Source organism: Phalacrocorax carbo, chromosome 4, assembly GCF_963921805.1.
Source record: "Phalacrocorax carbo chromosome 4, bPhaCar2.1, whole genome shotgun sequence".
NCBI classification, from domain to species: domain Eukaryota; kingdom Metazoa; phylum Chordata; class Aves; order Suliformes; family Phalacrocoracidae; genus Phalacrocorax; species Phalacrocorax carbo.
In genome coordinates this window covers 30,367,964-30,380,722 of record NC_087516.1, presented here as the reverse complement: position 1 = coordinate 30,380,722, position 12,759 = coordinate 30,367,964, and the positions used below count along the sequence as shown (strand labels likewise).

Sequence of the window (12,759 nt, the reverse complement as noted above, 5' to 3'; positions counted from 1 at the left end):
CACAAAATGTACTTTCCTCTTTACTTGTTTTCTTGTCCCTATGGAGATCATTAACTAAGTGTTAGATGAAAAAATAAGGACTGTATATTTGGAACAGTGCGTTGATAATTCTGACCTTTGCTCTTTAGACACCTCATTCATCCATAAATCTTCATGTAAAAAAAAATGCACTTTGGGACTCTGAATTATAAAAAATTATTTCTACCTATCTTGATCTATCTTGAAAAATAATTATTTTCTTGAAGCAATGCCTTTATTACACTACATAGACTGTGGCATTAATTTAAAATGGAAAAAAGTCATACTGTGGAATCATGTCTTGATGTCTACAAATGTGGTTTGTCTAGTTAACTTCTTGTTTAACTCTTGAGGTGAAAGTCTTTCTGTTCCACTCAGGCTACTCTCTCTACTCAAAAACAGATTTTTGACAGACCTTTAATATCAGTTGCTGGTAATTTCTGCCCCAGTATGTCTAACTTGAGTGATCTGCTTTACTAGTAGTAGAACTATTTCTTCCCTTCAGTCTAACTGTGTGCATCATTATTTGTGCATGTAGTATTAACTGTGCCTTTTCATATGGTATAGTGTTGCAGATGTTGGTATACAGTCCAGCTATCTTCATATTGAACAAAAAATAATTTATTTTAATTAATATTTTTTTAAAAAGGAAGGTATGGCTTCTGTAATTTAAAAGTTGGAAAAAGTGATCTGTAGTTCTTTCGGGATCTGCCTTGAATTCTTGAAAGTTGGAGGTGGAATTCAACATCTGTATGTCCCAATATGTTTGCAAATCAATTACTGTAAGAGGGAAGGATTGAAGGGGGCCATTTGTATTGAATTAAGCCTTGTGACCATTTATGCAGCTGCTCATTAGACACTCATCAAAGCCTGCCTTAGAACAAGTTAAATTTGTTTGCCTCTGGTCTTGTCTCCACTATTGGAAGACTGATTGATACAGTGATATGTTTCTTAATGTGTTGTGTAAATACATTCATGCTTTATTTATGCCCACTGATTTTAGTACCACTGTTGCCCCTTAATGTAAACATCTGTTGTGCATTTATAGAGACCTTGCTTTTTTTTCCAGGTGGGGCAAGGAGCCCATGTGAGCCAGGCAGCTCTAGTTTGCTTTCCTAAGTTCTCTGTGCCCCAAATCATTACACTAACCTCTCTGAGCATGCAGCACAATTCTGAGTTAAACTTTCAGGAATGGAGGTGATTGGAGCTGCACAGAGTGGACCAGGAGGAGAAACTTTGTCCTGAGGCATTTCTGTGGCCATGTTTTAATGTAACTATATCATCTGGTACAGACTGTACCTGTTTTTTTACAATGAGGAGGCCTAGACATTATTTATGTCTTCTCTCATTTCCAGGTTTAAACTCCCAATTTACAGCAGATGATCTTATCCTTGCCTCAATATGCATCATTTTGCACTTTATACTTTTAAATTTCACCCCACCTACATTAGTCTAATGCTCAAAGCAAGCCAGCTGTGCCTTCTGCTCTTTCTCCATATTGATGATGTTTCACAACTTTGTGACAGCACCTGTTTTGGGACTGTTTAGTACTAAAATTTGCACTATAAATATGTACATGCGCACACAAGCACACTTTTATTTTACCTTTTCCTTTTATATGCTAGTACTTCTTTATTGCATATTACCTGACATCTGCTTTTGGAATTTTCTTAGGTACCTTAAAATTCTTCTAATCCTAGTCTTTTCCCCCTTAAATATGGTTATGGCATAGTTAATGCTATGCTAATTTCATGTGTATTATAATTAATTCATTAATTGGTTACATATCAGTTGACATTATATTCTTTGATAAATGTACTTTGCATTTTATCCCACTTTTCTCTGTGACGTAAGGTATTTTTTTGTTGGACATTTTTCCTGAAGCTTTTCATACTCCTGACATCAGACTATCAAGGCAGCTAATTTTCAGCATTTCTTAGACATAAACAGTAGTTTTCTTTTTTCCTAGTCTAGCCTAGTCCCTGTTATCTCTTCTTTTTTATCCCCAGTTTATCAGATTACTAAAATACAGAGCTGCTTCATCACACTGAGTTTCAATGTTTCCTGGACAGAAATGGCTCTTCAGTAGTGAGACTGGTACCTAGTCCATCATGTTTTTTATTTCTGTAATATCCAGTTTCATTCCCTATACTATTTTTAGTTCTGTTGCCCAAAATTCTTGCATTAGTGCATAAATACTTTGATTGTTCCTAGCTAACCGTTCATAGTTTCTGCACTACCTGCATCATCAGTCTATCAGCATTACTGTTTTCCCTCCCTGCTCCCCATCCTCCTGTATTCTACTAACTTTTGAGTTTTACTGTGAGACTTCCCAGACACCATCTACTCATTTTATCCTCTCTGTTGTACTTGGGAAGAGGTATGAAGCTTTGAAACATAATTTTTTTCTTAACATTGCTTTTAGTAGATGTTGTTTTTATCAAGTCCTGCATTGTGGTTTAATGTAGTTGACAGAGTTTGGTAAAGTGTACCTGTTTCACACATGCTACACTTGATAACTATTAATGGCGAAGGTTACTTCCCAGACAATATGGGATTCCTGGTGTTTGTGCAAGAAAGGTTATCAGTACTTTAAAATCCCTTAAGGGTGTTTGAGGTCTTACTTCTTCTTCCCATATCCAGGAATTAAAAAATGATCAAGTGTTTTGTCACAGCATAACGTAGTCCTTGCAAGTCGGACTTTGGTGCCCGCACAGCCATTTGGCTATGCATAGGTGTACGGTTTGGAGCAGAGTATGACTGTGAAGAGGAGAAGAGAGCAGGACAAGACACTTACACTACAGTCTTTTCTGCCAGTAGTTGCCATTTTCTGCCTGTGAATCTCTGGATTTGCTTTAAAGAACAAAATGACAGTTGAAACATGATGATGTTGGCATCTATCTCCTCTTGATTTCATAGGACCTGTCTGCCACATTGCAACACAAAAGGACTTGAAACAGCAGAGGGACTTAAAAAAACCCAAAAGGCTGGTAGGGTTGGGATTGGATTAGATTAAATTTGGTCTGCTGTGCTGAAATCTCCCTCTGTGAGCATGCAGCAGGGAAGGTGGTGAGGATTTAGGCCTCAGGAAGTCATTTAATTGTTGGTTACCACCAATCACGTTCCCAAATTCCATTCCTCATCTACTGTAACAGTTGTATTTATCAGCCAACTGTCCAGGGAGATTTCTGTGTAGAAACTGGCTGGAACTCTTGAACCCTGGATCCAGGTGGTTCCATGGATATTGTAAACGTCACAGATGAGATGCTGGACTCTAATCCCAATGTAAGTTTTATTAATGATTTGCTAAGATCAGGATTTCACTTACATTTACATATGTGTTGGACTTCCTTTTGGTGATACTCTGAGGGTGGGAGAAAATTTGGTTGTTTATCTAAAATGGTGCAGAATGGATATTAGACTGATCCAGTGCTGCGTCTGGATTCATTTTCACAAGGGACAATATGGAACAAAACTCTTGAAACATTATTTGTTTTTAAATTGAAATCAGAAGTCTTGAAAGCCCTCCCATTTTACTGTTCCATACGAGAGAAGGGCTGGCAACTTCATGCTTTCTCAGCTGAAGGAAGTTATCAGATTTTAAATATGCTACAGTATATCAGGACTGCTATGGGTAATAATGCAGTCTTTATCAAAGGTATGCTGCAAGGCATCATGGACTGACATTTTCAAATCACTGTGTAAATCTGCCTGACATACCTTTAAAAGAAATAAAACAAGACTGAAAGCTCCAGTGTTTAGTCTAAAAACACACATGGCTGTGGTTGCTGTTTTAGCCTATGTGGGCTAACCGTGGAAGCCTTTTGTCAGCTTTCCGGCCTACTGAGTGGTGTCAGCTTGATTTGTGTGTTAATTTGCTGACTTTTCAGTTCAATGTTTTATGTTAAAATTTGCATAAAGAGCCTGTGTGTTTTTGCTTTATTTAGCAACTTTCCCTAACCTAAATGTTCTTCCAAAGACCACCCTTGGTATCACTGAAACTAAGAGAAAGCGCTTTCAACATTCACTGTTGGAGTCATTTACTTGCCGTTTATATGATACTGAAAGGATGGAGGCAGATGGGGAGCCTTGCAAATTGATGATATGACCAAACACAGAGAAGAAACACAGTGGCAGTCTTACAAGATCTTTCCCTTATGGAAAAATACTGAATAAACTGATCAGTGGTGTAAGCCATGAACCGCCTAACATCATCTCAGCCTTCCTGGCACCAAAGCTTGTCCTGTTTAAGTTAAAGGATCCTCCTCACTCCATCTCACATGTCCCTGCTCTTTAGGTGTAGTTTGCTGAGGAAGATGACTTGTTACTGGCAGAGGCTGCCAGGAACCAGAAAACAGCCCTGGACTGGATCTCAGTCCAGACTTGCAATTAGGATGGTGTTTTGACAACATTTTTCCTTCTGTGTTGATGCTATGTGTGATCGCCTCTGATGATTTTCTTGGGGAAGATGAAGTACCATGCACCTTCCTCCCTGCAACAAATTGATTCTAAACTATAAATTGATTGGGCAGTTTGGCTGGCACCTTAATGTTAGATGGAATAACTGCTAATTCTGTAGTGTTTGTGTAGCCTGAATTATTCCCCTCATGCTCTTCTATTAAGGAGAAATCTACAGGCTAATTTATTGGCACCAGGGTGTTTATTTTCAAATAACAGCTGAAATCATGCTATGCTTACTGCATCTCAGAAACTGAAGAAGTCGTGCCTTGGAAGTGTCCCTTCCAAGAACAGCTCCAGAAAACAGTTCCTTGAATCACTAACATCTCTATTTTTTGAGTCACACTGATCAAAGGTGCATCCTCAGGCAGTGGCTGGAGGGTGTGGGTTTGGTGTAGGGTAAAAGGCTCACAAATTCCCATTGTACTTCTGATAAAAATAGAAAGATCAACCAATGTTTGGAAGTAGTCATCAAATATTATTTCCCTAGCTTAAACGAATGTCCCTCTATGTCTGAAAACAAAAAATGGTATTACCTTTTATGACAGCATCTGTTATGTATACCTGCCATACCACATAGTTCATCCATGAATTGTGGCTTAAGGTAAGTCTTTGTCCTGACCTGTTGCTGCAGCTTGAAGCTCCCAGTGACTGCAGTGAAGCTGGGATCAGGCCCATAGTGGAGAGAGTCCGCAGAGTTCTGTATAGCCCATTCACTAAAATTTAAAAAAATCTAGGTTTGTATTTGCCACCACTGAACGCTGTGCCCTGTTTTCCTTTCCACAGGCAGAGTCACCCCAGAACAGCTCAGCTCATACATTCAGCTTTTCAGAAATAATCTCAAAGCTTTGGAGAACCATTGTGGTCTTTTACAGCTTGTGCTGGCCACAGTCCAGACGTTGAAACACCCCCAGACTTCCAAATGGGACAACTTCCTTGCCTTTGAGAGATTACTTCTGCAGGTACATATTATGTGAATTTATTTGACCTAAGTAAAAAAGTTTTATTTAATTTTTTTGAATTGCCATTAAATTCTGTAGCTTGTATTTTTTATGAAATGTGTTGGATGTCTTGCTAAAACAGCTGTTCCTTGTTGCCAAACTGGTAAAAGTAATGGGAACCTACATAGTTAATCTTTTATAGTTTTGTCTAAGAATAATTTTATAAACAAAAGGATAGACATTAAAGATGAAGTATGTAAATAATCTGGATTGGGTGACAGTTTAACATCTATACGAAATTTCAAGATGATAAAACCTTTAGCATTGGATAGGATTATGATGATGATGATTATTATTATTATTATTACCATCATCATCATCGCTACCAGTCTGAAGATGCTTCTTGAGGTAACACGCTGAATCAAATGCACAGACTTTGTTACTGTGTAAGTGTAAAACTTGTGTAATTTACTGAGCAGATGAAAGCATAGTAGGAAATTCCATGCACCAAGAGAATGAGGTTTCTCTTGCTCGCAGCTGTCATCTACCCTCAGTTTTTCCCACCACCATGTTTTTTACAGCATCCTGTTGGTGACCACTATTATTTACATACCATTTTGTATCACACTTGGATTTCCCTCAGGAAATAAGAGTTAGTGGTATATTGACCTTTATTCCACTAACCTTTGGAGATGTACCAAGCAAAGGAGGAGTTTTCCTAAGAACCTAATAGAGTTAATTTCTGCTGAAATTCAGGGAAAGCTCAAAACTTTCCTCCCTATGCTGTCTCTTCTGGCACTGTGTTGTTTTTAGAGGAACCATCTTCTGAAATCCTAGCAAGGAGGCAAGTCTTACTTTTAATGAAGTTAGAATCAGCCTTAAATGACTGAAGTGTATAGTGTAGATCTCAACTAAAACCAGATACTTCTTTTGTAAAAATCAGCTGCCTTTGTCTAGATGTTGAAAACAAACCAACAACATGACTCTCCCTATGATCTCTGGCAGCAGGATATAATCACTGGTCCTTTGAGAAGACTCAGCCCATACTTCATAGCTTTGAAGTCAGTGAATTTCTGTGACATTTGGGGGGCAAAAATGCAAAACTTAAATTGTAGCAAACTATTGTCTGCATTAATTTTAAAAACTATTATTTCCTGGTAAGAGTGAAATATTTTTTTTAATAACACAGACAGCATTCTTTCTGTAGTTAAGAAACAAACAGGTCAGGTAAAAGAACTCACTGCAGCCATTCTTTGGTTTGTCTGGACTGTAGAGCATGGGACTGACAATCCATAGTTCCTTTCTCTCTTCTGCAGTGACTCTAGAAGCTGGCTAAATTCCATCTTAAAACCAGTTCAGCTTTAGAATCAAAATAAAGCTGCAAGCTCAGCATTGTTTTCATAACAGACAACTGCCTATATAAAAGCCGTGCTGTAAATCATCAGGGAGTGGAAAAACAGAGGTAAGAAACAACCAAACTATATATTTCATAAAAAAAGAAATGTATAACAAGCACTCTCATAATCGTAGGTGGCTTTAGATTATACCCACTGCCTTCCACCCACCATATTAAGGTAAAATGTGTTAGCCAAAGCAAACTTTATAGGCTAACATTTGTAACTGTTCCTTAAGCACATACTCATTTTCAGTACTTCAAACAACAGTTATTTTGAATTACACAATCTGTACAGCATGTATCCTTTTACCGACTCTATTTTGAAGACAGAGTCTGACATGCATTATCTGCTTCTGAGCACATGGCTTGTCTCTGATCTGTTGACAGTGGTTTGCAGGAAGAGCAAAATACTGAGAGACCCAGAAGACATCAGAGATATTTTTATTTTTAAAAAAATCAACTAAGACATTGCATAGTGAGTGGCTGGTGCATATTGCTCTGCACTAAATTTGATGCCATGTTAGTTTGTTTCAGCAGTACTACTGAGAAGTTCTTCAGCATAACTGTTATGTTTCAGATATTTAAAAGTAATAAATCTTTAAAAATTCTTAAGAAAAATTAATTGTTTCAACATGAAAGTAGTATTGTTACTATCCTATATTGGAACCACATAGAAGACAACTGTGAAAGATCTACTGGGAGTAATATTATTAGACTTGTACAATGTAGGAATTCTAAATTTTTTACTGATGGATGTATGTCAGACTCCAGCTGATGCCAAAGGAGATAACCCAGTATAAACAGCTGGTGTTAGAATTCTCAGATTTCCCAGAGAAATAAATCTGCATAGTTTTGGAATGGCTCTCATTGCTGGATCTCTCTGATGGGTCTCATAATTCTCTGCTAAGTCTACTTCGTGCTTTTCAGAAAAACCACATTGTTGACAAGAAACCATTTCTCTAAATCTTATGTTGAATAATCTGTTCCGTTTTTCTTCTTCTCTTTACTCCCTTCAGTTGATGTTGCAGGTACTAGTTCTAAAAATGCCTGGTAGAGGTAGAAAGCAGCCCACTTCCACTATTTTGTCATAATTAAATATCTGTAACTACATTTTTCAGACCTATGTTGTCTCAATAAGTTTTTTGCATCTCCAGCAAGGAAGCTTGGTTTTGACTAGAAGTCTGCTGAAAGTCAGTGCAGCTGCATACTTGCTACAGAGTTGTCTTCTCCTTAACATGGATGGATGAATGATCTGAGAGTGAAATTGGATTTTGATGGGATCATGGCCTTGGCCTCAAAGGAAAGAGGGTGCTGGGTTAAGAGTAATGCATCAGAATGATTAATCTTGTCTATCACAAGTTTGCTCTGTGTTCTGCTGCCCTACCTCTGCACACGATGGAGCTTTTACTACCCAGAAGTTTTAAATGCTTTGTGAATTGAAAAAGTATATCCTATTTACCAAGGAGATATCCCACCCCGCCACATTTTTCTTCTCTTGAGGTCCTCTTTCTATTTTTCTAGTTCTGGCCATCCATAAAACTGATAGGTGAGAAGAGGAGCACATGCTAAATGCTGCACCATGCTGCCTGCAACTCCCCAGTACTCCTCATGTGACCGCCTTGTTTTCCTTCAAGCAAGGATTTGAAATTTAGGGAGGTAACAGAAAGTAAGGAGGAGTGTTGTCGCTCCCTGCTTTTCAGCTCTGTTTAGCTATATCCCCTGTTCTCCTCAAATTTATGACTTTCATGGGGGTTTATTAAGCAGCAGAGGCCCATGAAATACAAAAGCACAAGAAGAGGAGCTCTCTCCAGAGTTTAAACAAAATGTGACACTGTGAGAGAAAAAATATTTTTGTTGTTTTTAACATATACTACTCATACATTCTCTGAGCAAGGATTTCTGCCTCCAAAATCAGTTTATACATACCCAGCAGCAGTATAGAGTGTGAATGGGGGCATAATGTTCCCCAAGGGAAAGTGCAGTTGCTCTGTGAAGTGTACCCCTCTGAAATTCCCCAGGTTGGATGCTACCTCTTAGAATTGGCTGCATCCGTATGGCATAATCTTGCTCTCAAGATTTAAGCGTAAAGTGCTTCTCATACAGAGTAGTAGAATATTTTATGAATAGCCCCATCCATTTAAATCCCAAGATTGGGGTTTATTCAGTGCAAGCAAGTTTATCAGACCTAGTTTATAACAGCGTATGGAGTACTTGAAATGCATTTCCCCGCAAGTAACAAACAGACATTCTCCAAGCAGTTTAAAACTCTGATGCTGTACTTTGGAGTGAGACAGAAAAGGAGGGGGAGGATCTAAGTTGATTCCAAGTTTCTCCAGGTTGCCATGAGCAAAGACATTGTCATGTTAAAAATTCTACTCTTAGTACTGTCATTTCTTTGTGGCAGCAAGTTCTGGCAACAGTTGTATAAGCTGGCACTGCACGGCAGCTAAAGGTTCATTCCATTTTCTCCTCAGCTAATTGTCTGCTTCACATTTTTAAATGCAAACCTTTCTGCTAAACTGAGTGGATTTAAAATGCCAGGTCCTGTGTGTACTGTGTTTGGATCCCATGGTAGAAAGTTCCCAGTGTAGATGCCTTTCTGTTACATAAAATAACTAGTAATAACCCAAACTAAATGAAAAAATATATTCCACAATATTATTAGTATTTCTTGCTTTATTCTTTAAAAATAGCTCATACTTTATCAGGCAGTTTTTGGCACCAGAACTGTTGAAAACAAACAGCTATTTTGACCTCCCCCAAAAAGGGGAGGGGTGTGTTTCCTCTTTAGGATGAGGAAATTCTCTTCCTTTTTGAGATATCTGGGCTAAACTTCATTTTAAAATTGCAAATGTACCAGCACTGTTGTCTTAAAATAACTGCATTTCCCACATTAAGGAAATCTGAAAGATAACTAAATTCATTGTTATTATAGCGTTGAGGAGGGGATTGTTGCTTCTTGGGGCTTTTTTGTGGCACAAAGTTTTTGCAACTGCTGACCAGCATTTCACAGTTTACTGTGAAATTGGACAGCTTCAGCATTGACCTAGAAGCCATGATGCAACTGTTGGATCTTAGTACTGTCAAAGTTTTGTTTTGTGATGCTGATTAATGTCACATAATCTCAAGAGTATGTGGAATTAAAGGTCCTACTAAAAAAAAAAAACCCAACAAACCCAAACCAAAAATCCGCAACACATTCAGTTTCATTCTATAGATGAAAAGCTACAGCATAAACTGTAGACTACATTGTTCTGGTTGGCTATAATTAGCTTTATGATGCACATCCAATTAAAAATCCTTTCAGCTTTCACCTCTTTGTATTGTCTGACTTCTCAGACTTAAAACCCCTTGAACTGGGACCAAGTCCCTTCTGAGTTTTGACTCCTTTCATGTCCTGCACTGTCTATGAAGTAAGTGCCTTGCTGACTGGGCCAGTGCTCCCACACATAGCATCTCCCAGCTATGGCATACTTCTATACTCCTAATCTCTGCCAAAGAACATAGAGGTGGGCACTGTGTATCACCTTGACTGCTTAGAAAAACAAGTAGTGCTGTAATGACAATTAGCAAGCAAAGACAGATCTTACAAGATGGGCTGCCATCTATCTATAAATCAAAGTTGTCATTATGTGTGAATTCGATATAGAATGTGTGATGTATCTATCAAAGTAAGTAGCTTCTAAAGTTAACTTATTTGTTTTCAAAGGATGACTTGGTCATTTTTTAAATTATACAAGTTCTTTTCCATCCTTTTTTTCAAAGCTTCGTTATCACAGGAAAGAGACCACTGGAATATTTTAGCAAAAGTATCTGGAGTTTTTAGCAGTTCCTGGTAATAAACAGGTCAAATACTGTGATGGTGGAAGCTATGTACACATACTTACATAGAGAACTCCTGACTGTGTAGTATTTTCATGTTTAAATTTCCCAATACGAGTCAGTTGTGTTTTATTTTAGTTCTATTATCTCATTTTGGTGCTGCAAAATTTGTCAGAAGACAGATATTTTTCTTGTCCTTGGTGTCTTGAGAAACAGAAAATACAGACATGTTTTTAAGAGAAACAGAAACTTCATGCCAGATGGTCATTCCAATGTTTTTATTTTTCTGTTGGCAGAAAGCAGTTATGAGGTTAATAAAATTACATCATTCTTTCTTCTATGAATATTAGAGTGCAAACTCACAAAAAGAGTGGAAAAACTGCAGTACAGCTGAATATTTTACATTGTCGTTAATGTGTCAGTAGCAAGATCTTATAGCTTGGGTGTTGATAACCATTCCATCCTGTGCCGTGATTTTCTACCATTTTCACAAATGCAGGGTACGCATGACTCATTACTTAATTAAGGATGACATTATTATTTATTTGCACTTTTGGCCATTTCAGAATGTGGTAGGCGTTGTTCACATATGCATGCCTGCACATGATGCCGTGCCAATAAATTTGGAAACTGTAAGACACCAGCTTGCAGATTTTCCCTGCCTAGAACTCACTGTAGCTTTCAGACCTCTCAGCTTTTTTGCAGTGTACAGTACTTACTAGGTGGCGTTTATTGACTCTAAACTTGTATAGACCAAAAGCTTCAGTGTGGGCTTCAGGGCTGCCGAAGCAAGCATTTTGATACAAAGCAGTGAGGAAATGGAAAAGCTTTTGGAGTAATTCCTCTTGCTCTGCAAGAATAATTCATAGTTCAGCTGTAGTGAAACCTTTAATTTTACGTAGAATAGATTAAGGTCAGTGGCATGCCTTGTTGTTATTTGTACTGCTTTAGTCTACATGTAATTTATAATTTTGTAGCTCAGCTCAGTGCAATAAATAGTCTTTTTGGCCTACGATGTTGATCAATAAATCTTTTTAGACGAGATACTGCAACAGTATTTGGAAAGAAGACCCATGATGTTAGCTGCCTGTAATTAGAGATGTTGTATTAAAAAAAAATATCTTGAAATTAGAGCAGTCGCTTTTCAACATCAAGTTACATATGGAATGAATTGTCTTGGTGGGAGTCTTGCATGATACCATATTGATTGCAAAGGTCATGCTCTGGAATTTGGTACCTTTTGGATGAGGTTGCAGTTTGGACACTGATACGCATTGTCTTGCACAGCTAGAGAATCAAATGTAATTTGTTGATGACTTCTGAAGAAAAAATAGTCCTACAGCAATCACTTGCTTAAGCTCCAAATTATTTACAGTAAGTTCTTATTTAACCATCTGTTTGTTAGGCTTGCTCCATTTAAACTGGGAGTCGTTTCCAGAACATGTAAACGCATTTGAATTCTGCCTTTATATATGTGATATTTTTAACTTTGCAAGTATTTATTCTACATAAAATCTATGTTAAATTTCATGGCATTGCTTAAAAACTGGTGTATACAACCCTTGAAATAGTGTTGCTTCTTGTCACCTGCCTCGCACGGTCTCAGTTCATTTCTTTTGCTTGTTCAATGCCTCTTATGTTCATGATACCTTAAGTTGTTTTTAACAGGAATTCAGTTGAGTTTATGTGTTTTCTATACATTTCTATAAAATAGAGCCCTAAACCGCTGGGGACACCTTAGTACTACAGCAATAGAGATAAAACAGTGACCTAAATTTGTGGAAGTGATGTGTTTGGTTTTGTGCCCCACCTGTGATACTCCACAGAGGAGGAGCTTGTTGGTTACACTTCATATTCCATGTTCTCAGGGACCATTTCCCAGGTTTAACATGCCAGAATTAAGACATTCCAAGTAGTTTTGCTCAGAAAGAATGATACGTGTGTGTGTACGTACGTGTTTATGCACATACATATATAAAAAACATTTCTTGTAGTCTATATATGTGTATATATAATTCTTCTAGTCAAACTAATTTTCTGTGAGTAGTATGGTCTTGTCAGACTACTTTGAAAGTGAAATAAAATACGGGTAGGGATTGTTTTAATATTGTTTTAACATTAAAT

General features: G+C 37.6%; 1 protein-coding gene across 3 annotated transcripts in view; it reads left to right on the top strand.

Moving 5' to 3' along the window:
• The window catches only part of SCFD2 (sec1 family domain containing 2), a 206,202-nt gene that overhangs the window by 50,191 nt on the left and 143,252 nt on the right, over positions 1–12,759 (top strand). For all 3 annotated transcript variants that reach the window (XM_064449434.1, XM_064449433.1, XM_064449432.1), the window contains exon 4: positions 5,263–5,438. In XM_064449434.1, coding sequence (XP_064305504.1) covers positions 5,263–5,438 — 176 coding nt within the window. The remainder of the gene's footprint in view (positions 1–5,262; positions 5,439–12,759) is intronic.